This window comes from Euprymna scolopes, chromosome 42 (assembly GCF_053919585.1).
Source record: "Euprymna scolopes isolate OS-2025 chromosome 42, ASM5391958v1, whole genome shotgun sequence".
NCBI lineage: Eukaryota > Metazoa > Mollusca > Cephalopoda > Sepiida > Sepiolidae > Euprymna > Euprymna scolopes.
Window position 1 is genome coordinate 43,723,866 of NC_136523.1, and position 25,543 is coordinate 43,749,408.

The 25,543-nt window shown below is 33.1% G+C and overlaps 1 protein-coding gene across 3 annotated transcripts in view; it reads right to left on the reverse strand.

Annotated features, from left to right (window-relative positions):
* The window catches only part of LOC145267059 (neprilysin-3-like), a 149,919-nt gene that overhangs the window by 24,334 nt on the left and 100,042 nt on the right, over positions 1 to 25,543 (reverse strand). For all 3 annotated transcript variants that reach the window (XM_080123011.1, XM_080123013.1, XM_080123014.1), the window contains 6 exons: positions 19,464 to 19,588; positions 15,669 to 15,891; positions 8,070 to 8,246; positions 6,619 to 6,722; positions 2,265 to 2,372; positions 1,796 to 1,863 (listed from right to left, as the gene is read on the reverse strand). In XM_080123011.1, coding sequence (XP_079979137.1) covers positions 1,796 to 1,863; positions 2,265 to 2,372; positions 6,619 to 6,722; positions 8,070 to 8,246; positions 15,669 to 15,891; positions 19,464 to 19,588 — 805 coding nt within the window. The remainder of the gene's footprint in view (positions 1 to 1,795; positions 1,864 to 2,264; positions 2,373 to 6,618; positions 6,723 to 8,069; positions 8,247 to 15,668; positions 15,892 to 19,463; positions 19,589 to 25,543) is intronic.

A 25,543-nucleotide genomic window follows, 5' to 3' on the forward strand; every position in this document is an offset into this window, starting at 1 on the left:
AAAATTTATAACACTGCAAGACTGTCGTCTGCAGCATGGATCTATGCGCCTCTGTGAACTGGCTTAAAAAAAAAAGGATCGCTCCATTGTGATCAGGTGAGAATGATAACGACTGTCCAAGATCAAGACTTGATGACCAATGACTTTAAGAAGAAGAGTGTTCTCAGCAATGACAACAAGTGCAGTTTCTGCCACACGGAAGTGTACAGAGTGTGAGCCACCTGACATTCAGTTATAAAGTTATTCTGGGGGACGGATACTATACGATGCGACACAATGGAATGTAGAAATATCTCCACTGGGTTATCTGTGAAAAGTTGAATACCGAATGTAGCAGCAAGTCCTGGGAACATGTATACCAGAAAGAATAGTTGGCAATAAGTCATGCACCATCCACTATAGGTATTGTCACGGTCCAAAGGCCGTGGAAAGAAAACGGAGACTCCAAAGGGGACGCAAGTCATAGCGAACGTAATTCTATGTCGAGAGGCGGGAGAATGAGGAAAAAGGAGAAGGAAAAGAAAAGGAAGTCGTCGGGGTCGGCGCTTTCGGCGAGGAAAGGCGATGTTTTCGTTTTGCTTGGCTCGTGGAATGAGTGGTAGAAAAACAAGAAAAAAAATGGAAATGATATCTTAAAAAGAAAGAATAAAAAAACATTATACAGGTGACTCTGAGTTAATCATGAAGGTTCGTAAATTTCTCCTCCTCTATTTCCTCATCCAAGAGATTTTTGTGTGATTGCAATTCCGGATTATTATTATTATTTTTTTTTTTTTTTTTGCTCGTTTGTTTGTTTATTTGTTTTATATAAAAAAAAGGATAAATAAAGCCCATAGAAAAGAAAGAAAAAAAGAAAAATATATATAAACTATATTTCTGCTTCCGACCTCCTCATTATTTTGTATTGAACTTTTTCTTTTTTTTAACCGTCTTTTTGCATGTTCGCTTTTCACGGTCTTGATTAAACTCGGGAAAATTCGAAAGGCGATTACATTTGCTCACACTCGACTGGATTGGGGATCAGTCGCATAGCCGTCTCTGGGGGTAAATCCCCGTACCCTTCTTTTAAGCTGGGTGCAGGAAATAACCCTAAGTCCGTGTGCTGATGTTAAAAATACTGCTGTGCATTTAAACCTGGACCAGGGATGAAACACTATCTAATTCTTATGACTACGTACATAGAAAACGGAGCCATAAAACCTGACATAGTGATATGGGACAAGAAGGAGAAAGAAACAACTTTAATAGAAGTCAATGTCCCCAATGATGCCTTGTAAAACAGTGCTGAGAGGGGAAAAGAACGAAATACCAACATCCTCTGTACGACATGAAAAGAAACTGGAATCTCGGGAAGATCTTAATCAGTCCAGTAATTATAGGAGCAATGGACTCATGAAAAAGAATTTAAAAAACTACCTGGCAAATATACCCAGTGAACCAAATGCAAGATAGATTCAAACAGTTGCACTTAAAAGAATGGTCAGAATCTTATAAAGACCTCGTGTTGAAACATATGAGATAGCGGGTGAATATCTGGCATTCTGTAGGGTGCCCCATCCTCAACTAAAACAAAATAAGAAAATTGAAAAAAAATAAAAATAAAAAATAGAAGTGAAATGGTTAGTGTTGGTTAATGTAGCAAACAAACCCGCATGAAAACAATATAAAGTGATCTCTGTGATATAGGAGGAGTATAGCTTCTGATGAGAAGCATTAGGCTTCAAAATACCATGTTATAAAGAGTTTTATTTATCATACAAATTTTTTTCAGAGAAGTAAGACCTTTCACCTTTACCTGAATTGTCAAATCCGTGGATGAATTCATGTCCGATTACTGAGCCTAGGGAGCCAAAATTGTAGGAACTGTAAATAAAAGAAAGATGTTCTATGTATATAATAATAATAATAATAATAATAATAATAATAATAATAATAATAATAATAATAATTACAAGGAGCAGTCCCACACATATGTATACACACATATATACACACACATATATAAACTCACTCGCACGTCAAGCATTACTGCGATTGAATGCAGAGACCTGTGTACACTAGCTCATATCCCCAAACCGTATATCATCACATTTTATTCCACAAGTTATTAAAAAAATGTGGTCAACACGAACGCTTACCCCTATGCTATTAAATGAACCCTAACTCTAACCCTAACACTGCAATTGTAATCCTTGTACATTTTTATTAAAAAAAAAAAAAAAAAAGTTTTGTTTGAAGTTGGTAAAGTAAGTGGGCGTACTTACAGTGGGAAAATCTTGTCATACATCGGTTTTTGGAGAAGTCCGGCAGGAAAAATGGCAAAATTCTTCGAATTGTAAAAAGCATTTACATCTAAGGCATCAAAAGCAAATCTGAAAAAGAATAATTTAATAAAAAAATTACCAGATATTTTTTATTACAGAAAAAAAAGCGTAGGTAGGTAGGTAGGTAGGTAGGTAGGTAATGATAATAATTCAATATTTTTCATTCAAATATTAAATTCTGTAAGAAATTACTCAATAATCATATAGGCCCTAACTTCCATTGTATCAATCGATTTGATTGGTCGAATCTAACCAAACATGTCACGTGCCTCTGACGCCAATTTCTATTTCCTTTTCAGATTTATCGGTTCCTTTCAGACCAGCGAAGAAGAAGGATTCATTTTTTTATTATGTCTTCTAATAAAGAGACTTAAGCGCTAACAGTAGTGCCTTTTTTTTTTTTTTTTTTTTTTTTTGACTTCAGAACTCTACCGTGGGTGAAGTATAAACATTTGTAATAGCCTACTAGTTGGCTCACCTATAAGACAGAATGTCTTCAACCACTTTTAATCTTTCATCTTCGGTATGCAGCCTTTTTGCGTTGCTATCAACCCTTTAGGACCATGAGTTCCTATGGAACATGGCTAACTTCAACCTTTACCTAACGGATTTTGACAACATTGCAGAATGCAAAAGGACACTAACTACGGCTCATAGTAGCAAACTACCCGCTCCAAAGTGGGACACAAGATGGCGCACTATTTTGCAATAATACCCTGTATACCAATAAAGTTTCTCATGAATTTTACAGGTAGGGTTTGTTGTTTTGTGATTGTTTCATTTCTTGCCTTCAACAGAGAGCATCGAACATGTTAGATAAAATTCCCATCTTGCCGCAAAATAATTCCTATCAATTCTTAAAATAAAAAAAGTAAATTAGTTTCGTATTTTCAACCGATCCAAACCCCAGTTAACAAATTACAGAAAGTAAATATCGAAAAAAGAATAATTTAATTAAAAATTATTAGATATTTCTTTTTTCATTCAATGGCATTCAAATATTTAATTCTCCAAAAAAAAAGAAAAAAAAAATTTCTAAAAAAATGTTTCCTTAAAAATATGCTTAATTTTTTTCTCAAAATAAAAAAAATATTTCCTAAGATAGAAATTATTCTTATGATAAAAAGAAAAGAAAAATTATTTCTAAAAAAATTTCCTAAACAAGAACAAAAACGATTATACCTAAAAAAAATTCATACTTGTTTTTTTTTGTTTTTTTTCTAAAAATTTTTTTTTTTAAATCAGTCTTCATATAAAAATTTATAAATTTCCTAAACGACTCTTGCCCCAATTAAATTTTTTTTAGGAAAAAAAAAAAAAAAAAATTATGAATATTCATAATTGTTTTTTTTTTTCTAAAAATTAAAAAAAAAAATCAGTCTTCATATAATTTTTTACAATTTCTAACGAAATGTTTGGATAAACTCACTTTTCCAGCCTTTTGAGTTATGATAAAACTATAGCATGATGAATTTTTTTACGAGTCACCTATCCTTGAGTGGATTTAGGCCTTATTTATGGTTTATAAGAGTATACATTATCAGTTTAATAATGAAGATTATTTTTCTAAAGAAAATTAATATAAGTATTCTTCATGTAAAAAATTGTTTTAAAAGATACCTCTCAAAAAGTTTATTCCTAAAATCAAAAAAAGATTATTACTAAAAAAAAAAAATTGCTAGCAAAATGTCTGGGCTGGGTTTATAAAATCAAGATTCAGTTAATGATGAAGAATATTCTGAGAGGATTGCATCTTCGTAGCTCTTAAATGTTTCGAGCTTTAAAAAATAGGAGGCTTTACTTTCAGAATGACCCTTGTATGTAGTCCATAACGTTTGTATGAATATATATATATTTCTGTAGAAATATATTTTCTTATAATATATACCAATCCTTATATATAGAGAGAGAGAAAGAAAGAGAGATAGATAGAGAGAGAGAGACAATCAATAAAATAAGAAAATGACAATATAAAAATATATACTAACTAGCATTTCAGCCCGGCGTTGCCCGGGTGTTTGGAGGTGTGTGAGCAAAAAAAAAAAAAAGTGGTAGTAGGAAGGCAGGCTCGAACTCGTACCGCAAAGGAGGAAAAGAACGGGGGAAAAAAAACTGACGTCTTTGCTGTTACGACCACCGCCAAACCGGAAGTGACGTAGGTTTAAATTAAGGCTCGACAATCGAAAGGTGAGGATAACTTTCGAAAATATCGGTGAAAAAAGCGACCCTCTCTGTAGAAAAGTGCCCAGTTGAAGGTAAGGATGTTTTTAGCCAAATTTTCGATATTTGTATTCTGAAAGGTCGAACTTCAAACCGATACTGATCTTGTAAAAATCCGTCGCCTCTGTCGAAAGTTTTAGGACGACATGCAAACATACATACATACATACATACATACATACATTTATATATTGGTTACTAAACATTTTCGACCCAAACCGATTAAAAAGCTTGCCCTATCTCTGAAACCCCTTTATGTAAAATTTCAAATGTTTAGACCAGAAATTGTCTGAGTAATTTGGTAGAGACCACAGAGGTCAATTTTTTTTTAACTTTGACCCTTATTATGACCCCTTAACATTTATTGTTTTGGGCTCAAATCAAGTTATTAAATTAGATCCATGTCCAAGGAACCTATATCTAAAATTTCAATTGTTTATATCCAAAATTGGCGGAGTAGTTTGGTAGAGTTCTCAAAGGTCAAATCGTTGAATTTTGACCCCTTAACAGCCAAATTTCTGGCCGAAAACTGATTACAAAGATTTTTCCAAATCTCCATACCCTGTATATCAAATTTCGAGTCTGTAAACTGAAAATTGACAGAGTTATTGCGTGGGAAATGTACACAGACACAGACATACACACACAGACACTTTCAGTTTTATAGATATGTAGATGTTTATAGATTTAGTCGTTTATTCAATAAGGATAATACATCAATTATGGGTGTATGATAAATAAAACTCTTTATAACATGGTATTTTGAAGCCTAATGCTTCTCATCAGAAGCTATACTCCTCCTGTATCACAGAGATCACTTTAGTCTCCATACCACAAAACAATTTCAATATTTTATCTCTAATTGCACAATTATTTTGCTCCTAATGTAACTATCGCTAGATGTCGGATCCCTCTCTCCTCTACTGATGAGAAGCATTAGGCTTCGAAATACCATGGTATAAAAAGTTTTACTTATCCTACCTACACCCCAATTGATGTATCATCCTTATTGAATAAATGAATAAATCTCTATATACATTAGATAAAAAAATTAAACACAATCTTCGATATCGAGGGCACCCTGTGATATTTTTTTGTTTTGTTTTTCTACACTCGTTCACCCTCCTCCCTCCTACAACAAAATGAGTGTGTGCTTCATGGATCGCTTGGATTTTAATGGGTCGAACAAGGGACAAAGGAGGAATGGGGGGGGGGAGGGCATGAAGTTCCTAAAAATATATTTATACAACGAATATAAAAAAAAGTTACACCTATATGAAGTGCATTCTTTACTTATTAATCAGTGAAAATTTTATATTGATTAGACAATTACCTGATTTTTTGATAGATTTTTAAAGACAGACTTTGTTACGAAAATCAAAAGCACTCCATAAAATTTGGTGGTCACTAATATATATATATATATATATATATATATATATATATAGGTAAGTAAGTTATAAAATATATATGGCCATATATATTTTATAACTTACTTACTAGCTCTACCTACGTATTGAGCACTTTTAAATTTATACTCTCGTATATTAATTTTATGTGAGTAAATGAAGTAGTTATATATATATATATATATATATATATATATATATATATATATATATATATATATATATATATATATGAGCAGGGTGACACGCCATTGCCTGGGATTGAATGATGATCAACGATTTAAGCTTTCTTCCCAACTAAACTTACACTTACAGAACCATCCATCCACGCGGCTATAGCCGAGATTGAACTCACTAGACGAGTTTGTAGTATAATTCGAATCTTGTTGGAAGCTGAATACTTGATGCTTCACCAGGGCTATCAAGGGTATTTTTTTATTATTTATATCATGTGTATACAGTGCCTCACTTTCCCAAATGGTCACCCATTTGGTACTGGCCAGGCTCAACATTACTTACCTTCGATGATCTGGCAACATGATTGTTCCGTATATAACAGTAGCCTGAAATTATATGTAATATATACAGTGTCGTGATAAACACATCCTTTTCAGCGACCCTCAAAATTGGGGTGCTCAATCTAAGCATGGTGCCAAATTACCTACTTGTTTAAGTTGAACGGATGATCAATAAACTCCAAGACTTTTTCACATTTTGAAATTCGCAAGTTCACTTCGTTTTCGAAATAGTGATTCCGCACGACATGCGACTGAAAATGTAAAGTTTCAAAAGATTAGACGACATTGGAATAAAAGATAAGTCGACAGAATGTTAAAAAACCAAACTGATAATATATAATCAATTCAGATAACTTTATTATGTAGTAGAACTGACATCTATTCAATGTAGCCGCCTTCACCCTCAATCACCACCTCAATACAGGTCCAGAACTGAGAGGATGCCTTTTCCACAAGCGCCGGCAGGAGCTCGGCGAATACTCGGCAGAAGGCAGCAATCAGGCTGGCTTTGGTGTTGTGGGAGGTCATGTTGGTGATGTTCTCGACATATGACCAAATGAATTATTCCAGCGGGCTTAGGTCGAGGAAGGAGGTGGACCAGTAAGAGAAGAGTATAAAGTCGTAGTATTCCTCTGGAAGCCGAGCCTGGGTCTCTTTGGACATGTGGGTTAGTGCTGAGTCCTGCTACCACACCCAGGATCTGCCATCGGCCACCTGATTGCACCAGGGGATCACCACACTCTTCAGCACATCCAGGTACACTTTGGTGTTGAATTTTGAGTAAACGTTAAAATCCAACCAAATTACTTGAGATTCATTAATAAATAAAAACACTAAAAATAATAAATTAAAAGTAAAAAACCATAAATCTCATTAATTCAGAATTTTTGTCCGGTTTCAAAATAGTCCAAATTTAACAATTCTCGCCGTAATTTAAAGCAAATATACGAAAATAGGGCCCATATAAATTTCTTCAACACAGATGGCGGACATGTTAAAAACACGAGTGGGTGGTAATCACCGCCCGATATAGTTTTCACGGAATGAAAATGTGTCAAGATAAAAACTTTGTATTTTTTCAAACATATCTGATGAGATGTAACTACGAAAATTTTTAAATAATATAAAATTTAAAATTGTCTGATTTATGTCGACACAATTGTAATATCCGAGAAAAAAACAAATATGAAGTTATTCCTTCGTGTTGTTTTGGGGTTTTGCCAGTGTATATATATATATATATATATATATATTGCTCGATTACAGAAATGTTAATCATGTTGCTTAATATTTGAGTCAATTTACATGGCTTCAATTCTTATTGATATGTTCATTACCATTGGTTAATTGATTTTAAATATATCAAACCCTTGAAATAATCTCTTCTAATATATATATATATATATATATATATATATATGTGTGTGTGTGGAATTTCAGTTTCAGTTTTTACATAAAACTTAAACTCAGCGGCCATTTTCTTTCTAGGCCGCTCTGTCTACACATTACCGCATAAAGCATTGGAGATTTTAACTAGTTGAGCCTAGATTCAAGGGAGATAAATCCGTTTTCCCCATCCACAGATTTTTTCTTTTTACCTTATTGTAATATTCATCCAGTTGATCCCAGTTAAGGATCCATTCGGGAAATCCAATCACTACCTGCATCGTCTTTGCCTTTGTGATTGCCTCCGATTTTGTCCCAGCATCCATCCAATCCAACTTTGGGATGCTTTCAATAAATTCTTCACGGATTTCCTCAAACATTCTTTCGACCTGATGAAAAAAAAAAGATATTCATCAAAACATAAAACTCATATTTTCTGATTCTGTGGGCGCTCATTACACGTGCATTTTTACCTAAATGCAAGTTGAGAATAATTTTCCCTTTAACCAATTTGGTACACCCATATGGGGAGCGGCACATATATTGTTTTTAAAATATAATTATCCACTGACACGTGTTGCGTCGTCTACGACTCATCAGAGTGGTCGAATCTGAGAGAGAGAGAGAAGTCTTTCCTCATTACTTTCAAGGTTCTATGGTTGACTGAATTCCAAGAAGGGTGACGTAGTTCTTCAGCAAACACAATGCGTCCTGCAAACTGATTGGTCAGTGTGTAACCAAATCACCTAGCAGGGACAGTTCTCTGAGTGAGAAAGTAAGACTTTATGACTGCTACAATTGTTCGGTTTAGTTCGGTAAAAATTGGTTTAACTCAAGAAAAATTGGTTTAGCTTGGTTCTAATTGATTGAAAAGATGTCGTCTGCCAAATAAATAAATAAATAAAAATAAATAAATAACAGTGCCTTTTTTATTTGTATATTTCAGTAAAAGTCGAAAATCATTCGTTTTCCTCTAGTCGCTGTTGGGAAATCTACGGATACTTATTTCGAAAAAGCATCAAAACAATTTTATTTTTACTACGAACCGTTTTTTTTCCTCCAGGCTTCTACTGCAAGAGATATAGATTTTTCCAAAGTTAATACTAATCAGAAGTCTATTAGCATTTTATTTTAGGATAATTAATTCAATTTAAAACCAGCAAAGTTATTTAAGGGAGAGATCGAGAGAAGTGAGTGCTTAAGTTGGAAAGAGTAATACCATTTTTAAAACAAATTATCTTTTCTTATATATATATATATATATATATATATATATATATAATAAAGGAGGCATAGTTTTTTCCCTCTGGACCAAAATACCGTAGATTTTCAATAACAGATGCCGTGTAAAAAATTATGTCTAAACCTTCAACCCCCGTCTTATGTCACTTTACGAAGTCGTTTCGTACACATTTATTCGTTAAAGTTAAATCCTATATTACATTCGAAGAGGGTCATCATCACCATTGCCTAGATTTACAGAGAAAGTAGTTCATATTTTCCCCTCCTGATATGTCCTCCAACTCTCTCAGTGAACACCGGATAAAGACCTGACACCCTTATTAACTGAACTGAACACTTATAAACATACAACTACCATTACGTGTCACTATTCAAAATATAATGATTTCTCCCCAATAAATTTTCGCCGATTCTATTCCAGTTTATGCACAATACAAAACATGAACATTACGACCCCGATTCAAGATGGACGCTCAAACGCCACACATACAGAGAGAGAGAGAGAGAGAGAGAGAGAGAGAGAGAGAGAGAGAGAGAGAGAGAGAGGCAGACAAATTTAAATCATTATGAATTTATTCAAACGGTCCTTTATCTCGCTAAGTCAGTCCCTCCCTCAATATATATATATATATATATATATATATATATATATATATATATATACATATATATATATATATATATATATATATATATATATATATATATATATATATATATAATTCAAGTTTTACAATATCTTTTTTGTTTAATAAATTGTTAGGTGAAAGTACAGAATAGTTTGCATTTTGTCTGCAACGCTAAGGGGACCCTGGTAACTGGGCAAACCTTGGTGAGTTTCTAACAGTATTTTATATAATTTTTAGTTTAAACTCATTTTCCCAAACTTAACATATTCAACAGAGACCTCACCGCGATTTGTCTTTTTCAAATATATCGATAAACACTATGATTTTCGAACCAAATAAACATTTTACTTTGAATAAAAATATAAAAACTTATCCAGTTAGGTAGAAAAGTAACTTATCATGCCTTTGGTAACATTTATTTGTTATATACAGAGTGGCCCCCCAAAAAACGGGTCCTAACTCTAATTAGGCCCCGTTTCTTAGTGTTTTGTCCGAACGAAATTTAACAGTGTATTCTTTGTCCCAGCTCCCACTGGGGTCTTGGTGTACTCACGATCGTTGATTCTGCCATGTTCTGTAAAATAAGGGCAATCAGTGATTAAATAATGGAGATATCACGTTTTTTGGGGGGGTCACCCTGTATTTGATTTTTTGACAACTTTCCGAATCTATATATATAGTAACACAAACCCTGTCATTCGAAATTTCGCAGATTCCCTAAGTTTACTCTTTTTTTTTAGAAGAATCATTTAAGGATTTCATTTTCATACATCTAAAACTACAATGAGGATCTCCATTATTTTTGTCAAAATCGGAAATATATATTTGTAAAAAAAAAAAAAAAATTCTACCAAACTCTACGGTTTGTTTTTGGTCTACAGACATGAAACTTTGTATGTAGGGTATTCAAATTCATGCGAAACATTATATTTGAGTTCTAGCGGGGTAAAAATCGCTGCAAAATGTGAAAATTTAAAAAAAAAATGAAATTTGCCAGGTGAAGGTCGAACTACAATGAGGATCTCCATTATTTTTGTCAAAATCGGAAATATTTTCAAATTTTCACCAGCTATGGGCAAATACCTCCACTACCTTGTGGACTCCTTCGGAAAAGCAAAAGCTAAAGGAGTAAATCCTGACAAAAAATCCAGTTTGGAGTACCGACAGGCAGATGGTGAAGCACTGCAACACCTTTTTGGTAACTCCTGCAGCTGCATTGGCTCTGACAGTATTTGCTTGTCACCCACATCATCTAGAACGTTCTCCATGTCTCTCGCAAGATTTTTTAAAGTTATCTCGTCTCGAGATCTCAAACGTTACGTCTCTCACGAAATCTTGAACGTTATCTTGTCTCTCTCATGATCATTCTTTTTTATAGTCCTTCCCCCCTCACCGGTGACGTCACTTCGCATGCATTTACACCTGGGCTATATCACATTGCCTTTCTGTTGGACTTTGTCTGCAACGCAGAGAGAAGGACCCTGGTAACTGGGCAAACCTAGGTCTCCTTATCATCCACCTAGGCCTGCATCCAAAGAGACAACTCCAGTTTCGACTTTATAGCCATAGTAGACTCTGTAGTGCACCAGACTAGATGCAGAACGCCATTGTCTCATTAGACAGAAGGCTGCCATCAACACACATGGAAAATTAATTGGAAGTGAAGAGTATAACACCAAAATATGGTAAGATCCTATATCGCAGCACGAGGGAGGAGAAAGCTAAGTAATTTGTGTTAAGCGATATATACGCCAGAAATTCCTTTCAAAGTTGAACGAATCAGTTCTTTCGACTTCTTTCTTCTCGCAAACGACGCACTCTTCATAAGCAGGTTTCTACTCCCGTCTTATTAATTTCGACGACTCCCCAAAAGGGGACCCGCCGAAATGGTGGCCTACCCAACAAGAATTACATTATGGTAACCGCCATAATTTGGGAGGAAGGGGGAAAGGGAAGAGTAGAGAGCAAGAGACATGTAACGGAGAAATAGTAGTCTTGGCTTCACTACAAGAGAACAAAAAGCAATTGAGAATTTATTTTAACTCTCTGGGGGAGAGAGGGAATGCAAAAAAAAATTTCAATCCTGAAGAATTTGGAATAATAAACCGAATTGAAATCTTTTTTTCGTATTAAAAATCCAGTGGAGTATTCACGTTGCTGTCCTGAATTCTCGTAATGGAGTTAATGCGGTTTCGACTTTTTTGTAGAGTTGATATACTTATTTTCTTTTCTTGTTGTTTTACCAAGAAAACAAAAATCATGCCGACTATCGACAGAGAAATATTTAGGCCACAATAATAATTTCTTTCATATATATATAAGCTGAACGTCTGTGTGTGTGTCTGGTCACGAATAGGCTCCTATATGGTTGACTATTATAGAAAACTGATCACATAATGACAGATGTATCGATACATCTATCATTATATGTAATCAGTTTTTTTAAAATAGTCAACCATATAGGAGCCTATTCGTGACCAGACACACACACAGACGTTATATATATATATATATATATATATATATATATATATATATATATATATATATATATACAGTAAAATGAAAATGGCTTCTTGCAAAGCGGAAAAAATAAGATATTCGACCAAGCGAAAGTCGGCCAACCAGAAAAAAAAAGCTAGTTTCTTTTTATCTTTTTTTTTTTCGTTTGTGTGTTTAAAACCAACAATGTTCATGTAGTGATATGCAAATTAGGTATAATTTACATATTTATAAACTGACATCAACTAGAACAGGCTGTTTGTTGAACGCTTACTTAGCGCTATACACGACATATCAATGACGTCGCCGATAGGATACTCTCTGGTCTTTGAAAACCCAGAATACGTGGTTTCGTTGCTAATGCGAGATACAAAAGGTTGAAAGATAACAAAAACATCGGAGGGGAAAATGAAATCACCGACTTGTTCATGGCTAGCACTGGTTGTGAAGCAATTATGGAGGTTGCTACAATGGTTTACACTCGAGAACTAGAAGAAATGACTTTCGAAGAAATAAGTCAAGTTATGAAGGGAAAGATGAGGCTGAAGAAAAGACTGGTGATTGCAGAAAGGACCAAGTTTATGGCAATGAAGCAGGAAGTGGATGAACCGATAGTAAAATATTTACACCGGTTGTGAATTTGAAAAACTAGGAACAGAAGAACAGACAACAGAAGAAGACTTAATCCAACTAAGATTAATTGAAGGTATGCATAATTCGGCACATAGATATAAGCTAATGAAACGGTTACAACTTACAAACATGCCGTTGAATATGTGTCTAGAATTTATACAACAGCGGGAATTAATACATACCTACAACCAAAATAAAAATAACTCCTACGAAGAAATAATGGTTGAAACGTACACGTTAAAAATGAAAAAAAAATATATATATACTGTGAAAAAATTCATGAAATGAAAAAAGAAAAATGCCCAGCATTTGGAAAAACATGTTCAAAGTGTTTAAAAAAGAATCACTTCAAAGAAGTATGTAAAACGAAAAATGTGGAAAGAATAGAGGATGAAAATAGACAAATCTTTAATGTAAAGAAGGATAATATACAAAATACTGGATCTAAGAATGGAGATATGAAAATCAACAATTGTTGTTGAAATGCGAATAGACGCTGTGACTATAATACACAGAAATTTGATGGGAAAAATGGGAAAACCGTTTAAAAAAAAAAAAAAAACGTACAATTACGTCGGTTTGATGGCTTGATCATAGCAATTATGGGTTACTTTGAAGGTTCAATAGAACTAAAAGAAAAATATGAAGTAGTACCCATTATAGTTACAAATTGGCCGAAAAACGCAGGGACTGTTGTGAAATGACGCATTAAAAATGAATTCAATGAAGTTGATTAATGAGATAGAAATGGAAAAAAACAGGAAAATTAAAAAATTATGAAGCTAGCCTGAAATTAAAAGAAAATGTCCCCCCTCCTCCTACAATGCGAGAAAAGTACCAGTGCATTTATTACCGTTAGTAATAGCTAAGTTGCGAAAGTTAATAAAGGAAGACTTAATAGAACCTGCCTTCCAGGAGGAAGTAAATGGGCATCACCCATTGTGGTATTAAAAAAAGACGGTGACTTGAGAATTTGTGGAGATTATAAAATATATAGGGCTGCACACTTGGATGTCTTCAAGTCCAACGTTAACAAATTCCTAACGAACCGCCCCCTTAAGTAAACACTTCATTAAATCTCCACACTAACGTAATGTACTTGCAATAACCCTTATCCCTGAGTGGCTTCAGGGCTTTGATAAGTGGTGATCACTGTGTAAAAAAAAACATAAAGTTTGCGCTGACTCGTACCCTATTCCGAATGTGGAAGTAGCTTTACATAAACTTCTGAAATGAAAGTATTTTTGAAGATAGATCTAAAATCAGTTTAACACCAAATACCCATAGATGAAAATTTTAAAGAAGTGGTGATCATAAACACACCTATAGGCCTGTTAAGGTGAAAAAGGATGCCTTATGGCATAAAAACGGCCAATTTTTCAAAAAACTATTAAAAAAGTAATAGGAAATGTTGAAAATACCATCTGTTATCAAGACGATATTTGTGTTGGAGATTTAAATGAAGATGATTTAAAGAGAAAAACTGAAAATATACTGAATCGGCTAAGAGACGCTGGTATGACAGTAAATACAAAAAAGTGTGTAACCAACAGAAATGAAATATCATTTTTGGGTTACTCAATATCAAAGGAAGAGATCTCTCCAGATAAAGCACTAATAGAGAAAATTCTAAAAGTGGCTACACCAAAAAATAAAGAGTTGGAGTCTTTCATGGGCTTGGTAAATTTTTATAGAAAATATGTACCAAAATATAATAAGTTGACGAAACCATTTGCGAAGTTAAGGAAAAAAAAATGCGGAATTCATTTAGTTAGAATGAAAATCATGCCGGCTATCGACACAAATATTTAAGCCACAGTAATAATTTTTTCATATATATATATATATGTGTCATCCACATGCAGTACTGTTTCGCTGTTTCACAGCTCATCAGTGCGTCTAGATAAGCAACCCGATCGCCCAAACGACAGTCGGAGTTTCTAACCGTTACGCTATACGGCTGCTGCTATGCAGGCAGTGAATTTACAGTGTTTTGACATTGTCCAAATACCTAAGCTCAATTTGTTTACACAAAGAGCATCGCTTATATATATAAGTGAACGTTTCTGTGTGTGTACATTTCCCTACGCAATGACTCTGTCAATTTTCAGTCTACAGACTCGAAATTTGTTATACAGGGTATTGAGATTGGGGAAAATCTTTGTAATCCGTTTTCGGCCAGAAATTTGGTTGTTAAGGGATCGAAGCTCAACGATTTGACCTTTGAGAACTCTACCAACCTCCTCCGACAATTTGGGGTTGAAGTTTTAGATATAGGTTCCTTGGACATGGATCTAACTTAATAACTTGATTTGAGCCCCAAACCAAAGGGGTCATAATAGGGGTCAAAGTTAAAAAAATTGACCTTTTTTTTTCTCTCAACATACACCTCCAAACACCCGGGCAATGCCGGGCTGAAATGCAAATATATATAAAAAACGAAAATGGCTTCTTGCAAGGAGGAAAAATGAAGATATTTGAACAAGCGAAAGTCGGCCAACCAACAAAAAAAAGCTAGTTTTTTTTTTTTTTTTTTCCTTTGTGTGTTTAAAACCAAAAATATTCACTTTCAACGGACAGTCCGAAAATAAAGGCTTTTGGATAACTATAAATATCGCCTACTGTTTTCCAGTTTGTTAAAAACTGAAAATAAACAGGCTGATCTCTAAGTAGGGGTGCAAATTAAGTGGGAGGAAATGAATTAGAGATGGAGATCTTTAGGGGAGGTACACTTTGCTCCTAGCCAAAAAGGCCAAGGAGAATATTAGGGGTCACTTCAGTAAAATATTACTTATGTCAACGCACCTCTCTCTTGCTTGATATCGGGAAGTTCTTGAGAGCATACAGGGCGGCTAAAGGCAACGGGAAAGCCGTCTTGACAGCATTGACGCAGTGTTTCCATCGGCTCTGAATTTTTGTCAGGTCGGACCACGATTCAAAGATGCCGAGGTAAGCTTTGAGGAAATTCCTCGGCATGTACATACTCATGACTTCAATTGTGTTAAGAACAATGTAATTCGCAAGAACTCTGCAAAGACAAAACGAAAAATAAAGAAATAAACATTAAAATGGTCAATAAAACATTTAGTATTAGTAAAATCATATATATATATATATATATATATATATCATAATATATATATATATCATAATATATATATATATATATCATAATATATATATATATATCATAATATATATATATATATCATAATATATATATATATATATCATAATATATATATATATATATATATATATATATATATCATAATATATATATATATATCATAATATATATATATATCATAATATATATATATATCATAATATATATATATATATATATATCATAATATGTATATATATCATAATATATATATATATATATATATATCATAATATATATATATCATAATATATATATATCATAATATATATATATATCATAATATATATATATATCATAATATATATATATATCATAATATATATATATATCATAATATATATATCATAATATATATATATATATCATAATATATATATATATCATAATATATATATCATAATATATATATATATCATAATATATATATATATATATCATAATATATATATATATCATAATATATATATATCATAATATATATATATATATCATTATATATATATATATCATTATATATATATATATCACAATATATATATATCATAATATATATATATATCATTATATATATATATATCATAATATATATATATATCATTATATATATATATATATATCATAATATATATATATCATAATATATATATATATCATTATATATATATATCATTATATATATATCATAATATATATATATCATAATATATATATATATATATCATAATATATATATATATCATAATATATATATATATATCATAATATATATATATAATAATATATATATCATAATATATATATATTTATCATAATATATATATATATATATATATATATATATTCAATTCAATTTATTTTGCAAAAATGTTAAACAAGTCTGCTTCAGTTGCTGGATAGGGAAATATTGGTAAAAATTCACACAAAAGAGGACACACACACACACACACACACACACATATATATATAAGTTGTTGTAAAAATCTAATGGATAAACATCTGAAGAAGTTGGTGGGGACAGGATATTTTTATGGACACATAAATCGTAAAATTGCCTACCCATTAATGAAACAGCTGTAATGGAAAGAAATTCAGGAAATAAACGAAGATTATAAAAAAAGAAAATGTGAGTCTTTGGATTTACAACAAAATTTTACACTATATATATATATATATATATATATATATATATATATATATATATATATATATATATATATATAGGAAATTTATTACTGTGAGTCCAGAATGAGTTTACATATTGTTTCAGCTAGAGGAAGATCCTCAAAGAGAGGAAATATCCAACTAGCATCGTCAGAATTCATAGATGGACTAAGTTATAAAATCAAATAAGAATGGAAAAATCGTAGATGAAGGGGAGTAAGAAAAAAAGGGGGGAGTGGAAGGGAGAGGACGTTTGAATTTAAAGTAGTAGGAGTGTATATAATAAGAAAGGGGTTTATAATTAAATATTAATTGTGTTAATTCTTATATACTTTTTTTTAGTTTATAACGGTTAAAAATTAAAAGACGCTATTCTTATTTATAACGGCATAGTAACAGTTAATTTAAAGGATCACCATGGCAACAGGTTGGAGAGTTAATGTTAGTGGGCATGGTGTGGTGGGAGGAGGAAGGGACGGGTTGCAAATGGGGTTTAAAGTGATTTAGCCGGGCGGGGAGGGATTGAAAAATATTTATTGTTTATTGTTTATAAAAAAGGAAAGAAAAAGAGAAGGAAAATAGGAGGATAAATTAATGAATTATACGTTACAGGTTTTTTTTTATAGTATAATGACAGGTAAGAATATCAGTAAGTAAATAAAATAAATTAAAAATTAAAATATTTTTATTTTATTTTTAATTTCGATTTTCTCATTGCATAGTTTATTTATTTAGTTTCTCGTTAGTCATTAAATACGGTTAATATATTTGTCCGGTGTTAAATGAGATCCTGTTAAAAAAGGGCTGTAGTCTTTTGATAAGTATGGCTTCTAATTTTGGTCATCGTGTGCAATTGTTAAGGCATCGCTTTTTAGTATTTTTAGTTGAATTTCCACACATTCACCCATGAACCAAACATCAATAATAAAATACCATTTCTTGACGTATTAATCGATTCAAGCAAAGAAATTAGTAAATTAATGTCCAATCGATAATCTGGACTGGTGCATCTACCACTAGTCTCTTACTCTTAGACAAAATCCAAAAAATCTATCTCAAACCTAATAGGTCCCACACTACCGGCCAACCTCCACCCTCTGTCTCATCACCGCAGTGTTGCATCACCGTTCCTGCTTTACAAGCAATTTTAATGGAATGGGGTCTGTATGTAACTCATAACACTTGTTCTCCTTCGACAACTTAACTCGACAAGCAGCAAAATTCCACCCTTTCACTGTTGAGGTCGTAACATTACACACGGGACACAACACATTGTAGCAGTCTACTTCGCAAAGGAGACCAAGACAAAGAATAACAAACTCACTTTTTCATGCAACAACGACGTTTATTTTCTCATTCTCTCATTATGCGTGACTTCTTGTTACGGCTGTGACGCCTTTCATGTGATCATCTTCTTGAACATGCTCTCTCTCTCTCTCTCTCTCTCTCTCTCTCTCTCTCTCTCCTTTTTATAGTTATTTTTGTTTTTGTTTTTCCTTACTGTGACGGCTTAGCATTTGCATATAGCCCCTGTACGCGCCTTGTTACAAAGTCCCTAGCCACCGGAAAGCCAATAGTTACTCCAATAGTTTCTTCCTCCAATCTACTGGGTCTTGGATATGACCTTAAACTATATCCGATGGTGAGGCCCCAGCTTGCGGCCTTTGGGGAGTGTGGAGCCATCCCTTAATTGCTCCCAGGGCTACTCTCACCCAGAGTGGTAGTACATGTTAGGGTCCCAACTATGTGTTAAATAGAAACTGACTTGAAAAAAAAAAAACAAACAAATATATTCTATGAGAAATTTTTCTTCAAAATCACTGGATTTGGCATTTAATAACCTGAAAAGGGTTGATATGCCGTAAAACAAAAACAACCAACAAAAAATCCTCCAATCTACTAGACTTTGGAATTGGAATCCTCTCCCAATTTCCTGCTTTCCTGACTGTACTAACCTGCAGAAATATAAATGCAATGTGAATAGACATCTCACTGTTCAACTCCCCACAATTCCCTATTAGAGATAATCCCTTTGCATTCCAAATGGCAATATACCTTCTTGGGAGTAAAACAAAAAAGAAGATCCCATAAACTTAACCCTAAAATTTTAGACATTTTTTAGAATAGAAATCAAGTAATAAATTTTAACCACAATTGGAATAAGAATTCTAGACATAAGGTTCAGTAACATTATATCTTGATTTTAATCATTGTAATGGGGAAAAAGATATCATGGTTCCTTGATAATTTGAAAAAAAAAATCTTACTCGTCTGATGTTTTTTGCAGAAGATTTTTAAGTCGTTCAAAATAATCATCTGAGGCGACAACAACATCCAAATCTTCGGCGTGTGCTTTTCCGCGAAGTCCAGCAACCAAAAGAGTGAAATTTATCTGGAAATAAAAAATAATTTAGTACACATTATACTTATATCTTTTTCATGTGTTTATATATATATATATATATATATATATATATATATATATATATATATATATATATATATATATATGAGAGAGAGAGATAAGTGGTAACGTCACCAGCTTTGAATGCTACAGTTTCAGTTTCGATTCGAACTGATAGCACCCAAATATTTTTTTTTTTTACTTTTGAAATCACGACTCTCATAATATTTATGAAATCTGGACAAGTTAAAATATCATAGCTAAGCGTATTTTACGACCAGGCAAAGCTGGACGCCCCCCCCTCCCCCTAGTATATATGTATATATATATATCCGAAACAGCTACATGGTAAGCAGCTGAGGATCCCCGTTTACTATTTACAAAATTTTAGTTAAACTTTTCGTTTTTTTCATCCTTATATAGATAAATTCTTTTAAAATTGAAGACTTTTCAGAAATCGGCTTATGCAAGTGCTAAGTCTATTTTACAATTTCAATTAATTTTTTTTTTTTTTTTTTCTTTCCGTTCTTATATAAATGAATTCTCCTTCAATTATAAAATTTTTAGAAGTCGGATTATGTCTGCAATAGGTTAAATTTGGTTTCTTTTTCTTTTCCGGGAATTTAAACGGCATTCTTTATTTTATTTTACTTTTTTTTATTCAAAGCGTCTTTAGACTATATATATATATATATATATATATATATATAAGTCATAAATAGTAAGTGATCAGCGACTGGACCGGTTTTGTCCCTTTTCCTTCCTGATCTTTTTCTTTTCTTCTTTTTTAGTAAAGTTTGTTTTAGACTCACACTTCTGCCGTACATGATAATGGTGTTGACAAATTCACGCATAATTTTCAAAAAAAAAAAAATATATATATATATATATATTTATCTATTTATTTTTTTTAGATTATGCGTGAATTTGTCAACATCATTATCATGTACTGCAGAAGTGTGAGTCTAAAACAAACTTTATTAAAAAAAAAAAAAAAAAAAAGATCAGGAAGGAAAAGAGACAAAAACGGTCCAGTCGCTGATCACTTACTATTTATGACTTTTGAATGTGTATTTTACATGTATATATGTGTGTACGTATGTATATGCATATGTATGTATATGCGTATATGTGTGCCTCTATGTGATTATGTTTGCATGTGTGTGCACATGCATACATATGTTGGCGTACATCTGTATGTACGCGTGTATTTATTTCCACGTGTATGTGTGGTGGAGAGGGCTCCCATAAGCCGTGGTGAAGGCAACCCCTCTAAGAGAAGCAAATCTCTGATTTAAAAAAAAAACATGTTACTGGATGTCAACATTTTGAACCAAGAGAGAGATTTCAGGCATTTGTCTATAAAAAATGGTCCTGTGGCGATGCAAAAGTTGTGACGCGTGTAGGCTTGAAATGCTGGGAGCACGTAATAATTGATCTGCCATCATTATATGTATCTATGTATAGGTGTATGTATGTTTATGTACATGTGTATGTATATGTGTGTATATCTATGTGTATATGTATGTGTACATGTATGTGTGTATATATATTTGTGTGTGTATGTATATACGTATATATATATGCTATGTATGTCAGGTCATGTCATATGCTACTGGTACCATGTAACCCAGTATTATCTGCCTCATGGTCGGGTCACCGGCGACTAAACTGGTACCCCCACCAGACTTGTTTGGTGAGGAGGGTGGCTAGTCTCCCTGAAGGATTAAAAACAAGACCTTCCAAAGGGCGAATGAACCCTTTTTCGAGGTCAGCGGCCAACTAGCACCGTGTGTGTTTGTGTGTATGTATGTGTGTGTTGGGGTGGAGAGAGCTCCCGTAAGCCGTGGTGAAGGCAACCTTTCTAGGAGAAGCAAATCTCTGATTTAAAAAACCCATAAAGCAGGAGACCAGTACCCACATTAAGCTGGTCTGCAGTTTAACTTGTTGCTGGCTATCTTGCTCTTGCTTGTTGCTGGATCTCAACATTTTGAACCGAGAGAGAGACTTGGCTGTCGTACAAAGCTAAGACTCTGTAAGATCATCTGTGTATAGATACTCCCTCAGGCATTTGTCTATTAAAATGGTCCTGTAGCGATGGAAGTCATTTTTGGGCTCATAGGCTTTAAGTGTTTGAAGGAGTGGCACTCGTCCGATAAGACGTTACAATCATCATATATATATTGTTTGTATGTATGTGGATATATGCATGTGTGTGTGTATATGTATAGATGCATGTATGTATATGTATGTATGTGTATGTATGTGTATTACGCATTGTGTATGTATATATGTGTGTATGTTTACAGATATGTATGTGTGTATGTGTATATATGTTTATTTGTGTTTATATATATATATATATATGTATGTATGTCAATAGCCGTCTTGTGCGTGCAATAAGTAATGCCCCTGACCCACTTCCAGTTGTCTGATCTAGCTGAAATTTTGCATGTGCAATAATTTATATCTCTACGGGTTATGTGGCAAATTACAGCTCTGAACTAATTGTGGTTTCTGTTTTACAGGTGTTTGAACTGAGTCAGGTGTTGAATGGAGCCTGTTGAATGTCGAGCAGTGATCCAGTTTTTGTATTTGAAAGGACGCACACCACAGGAGACTTTTGATGAAATGAAAGAAACTTATGGTGATAATGCCCCATCATATGACCTTGTAAAACGCTGGCATCATGAATTCAAACATGGCCGGAAGTCTGTGGAAACAGCTCCTAGATCTGGTAGCCCCCCCCCACCTTCTGCCATTGATGAAGCATCTGTTCGTCAAGTTGAGGCTGCCATTTTGGAAGATCGACACATTACTATTCACCAAATAGCCCAAGATGTCAAGATTAGTATAGGGTCTGTGGAAACTATCATTCATGACCATTTGCATATGCATAAGGTGTCTGCCAGGTTGCTCACACCATTCCAGAAGCGAGAACGCGTCGAGTGCTCGAGGATGAATTTGGAGATGTGCCAAGAAGATGAGTCAAAGTTTTTCAAAAGACTGATAACACAGGATGAAATCTGGGCCCATCACTATGATCCAGAGACCAAAGCCCAGTCAATGCGATGGAAGTACTTGGACTCACCACCTCCAAAGAAGGCAAGGGTGCAGCCCTCCGCTGGCAAGATCATGCTCACAGTCTTCTGGGACCAGGACGGAGTAGTGATGACAGATTTCCTGGCACAGGGTACCACAATTACAGGAGCCTATTATGCTTCAGTTTTGAGGAAATTAAGGGAAGCTATCAAAATCAAGAGGCGGGGCAAGATCAGCAAAGGTACCCTCCTCCTGCAGGACAACGCTCCGGTCCACAACTCGCATGTCGCCAGATCAGGAGCACGGGCGTGTGACTATGAAATCCTTCCCCATCCTCCCTACTCTCCTGACCTTGCACCCTCTGACTTTCACCTCTTCCCAGCCATGAAGTTGTTTTTGAAAGGAAAGCGTTTCCCAGATAATGCAGCCTTGATTTCTGAAGTCACGTCGTGGTTGAAGGACCAACCTGGGGTGTTCTACAAAAACGGTCTCCAGAGCTGCATCAAACGATGGGAGAAATGCATAACTCTGGGTGGTTCCTATGTAGAGTAATAACTGTGTCAAGTTTCGTTGCTCTACTGCTATAGGAAGTGGGTCAGGGGCATTTACTTATTGCACGCCCCTCATATGTATATGTATGTGTATTGTGTATGTATGTATGTATGTATGTATATATGTGGGTTATATGTATGTGTGTATGTGTATGTATGTGTATATATGTATGCATACGTGCATGTACGTATACCAGTGACCGTCTTCAGTGTCATGTCTCCTTGAGCGTGTGAATTTCGCCCGCAGGACTAAAGTCATTTTCGGCTTATGGACTTTCAGTGCCTGAGGGAGTGGCACTCGTCTGACAAGACGTTGCAATCATCATATATATATTGGAATAAAATTACAAATGAAAAACACCAAACATTAATTTATTATGAACTATTTTAAAAACAAATAGTCATGCAACTTAATCATTTATATAATTGTCTTTAGATCTTTCATCTGTACTGTATTTAAATATTTCAAGTAGTTGTATTATTGATTTTGATAACAGTAACCTGTTTTGTTGGTAATAATATAGAAGTGAATAAATGAAAAAGAAAACAACTTTTGTATTGGTTCATTTAGATAATATATTTGTGGCATCTCTGTCTGTGTAGCTGGGATGTAAAAATGATCTGTTGAGCTAAGCCTTAAAATTTTAAAGCCATAGTTTTAGTTTTATTTGGTGCTTTTTATTTTGTAGAAAAAAAAAAAAAAGAACTTTCTATCTCATTGGCCTTATAAGTTTTTCAATATTCATAGTCTCAGAAATTAATGCAAGAATATTCTTATGAAAGGTTTCAAAGTGGATCTTTTCCATCTTTGGAGAATTTATTACTAGGTAATAAATTTATATAAAGTCTTTTCGGCGCTCCTACACTATCAGAATGAAATTTCGGAAATCGCAATACTGAATTTCACATGAAAACAATGGTATCTACGTAGTTCTCGTATTTTTAAGATGATTATATCCAAAAATTATGAAAATCGATAATGTAGAAAATTATTTATTAAAGAAAATAAAATTAGAATTTGAAGATAACGATCGTATTTGCTTATGTAAGACACAGGGGAGTTCAAAAGGAAGCTAATTTTCCGTTTCGATTTAAAAAAGATGGCGGAAATTTTTCACCTGCTAACACGATTAAAGTTGTTTTTTTTTTAAATAATTCAGTAATATTCAAGTTATTTCGACCTCCTAATTTGGAAGCAAACATTCTAATTTATTACAATTGAAAAAACAATATGTAGAAACCATAGTTTTTTATTATCTGAAAACTCCATTTATCGACTACAAAATGTCGTTCTGATAGTGAAGAAGCACTAACTTTTTATTATAATGATGTAACACGTGTGATGGTTAGATGATAAAAATGGATGAGATAGGATTATACGTATGAATCACCGTGAATGAATAAACTGAATTGCTTGCCAGCATAGACAAGGATTTCGCCTCCACCTTCTCCACCCACCCCGAACTTTCTCTAAAATAAATAAAAAATAACAAAAAAGTTTGGGAAAATACGTTCACATTTAACACGAACAGCCTGATTATCTTGGATTTTGAAAGAAATCACAGCTAAAACATGCATGAACACTTGTAGTTAATAATGTTTAAATAAATAATGAAAATTATACAACTATATATGTACACATGTACATATACATATATATATATATATATGTATATGCACATACATATATGTATATATGTACGTGCACACACACATATATATATATATGTAAATGCACATACATATATACATGTATATGCACATATATATATATGTACATGCACATACATATATATATGTATATGCACATACATATATATATATGTATGTACACATACATATATATGTGTATGCACATACATATATATATATGTATATGCACATATACATATATATATATGCATATATGTATATGCATATATGTATATGCATATATATATGTATATATATGTATATGCATATACATCTATGTGTATATACATGTATCTGTATTAACATCTATATGTGTATGCATATAGATGTATATACATGTATATGTATATGCGTATATATGTATATGCGTATATATGTATAGGCATATATATGTATATGCATATATATGCATAGGCATATATATGTATATGCATATACATGTATATGCATATGCATGTATATGCATATATATGCATATGCATGTATATGTATATGCATGTATATGTATATGCATGTATATGTATATGCATATACATTTATATGCATATATATGTATATACATATATATGCCTATACATATATATGCCTATACATATATATATATGCATACATATATATGCCTATACATATATATATATGCATATATATATATGCATAT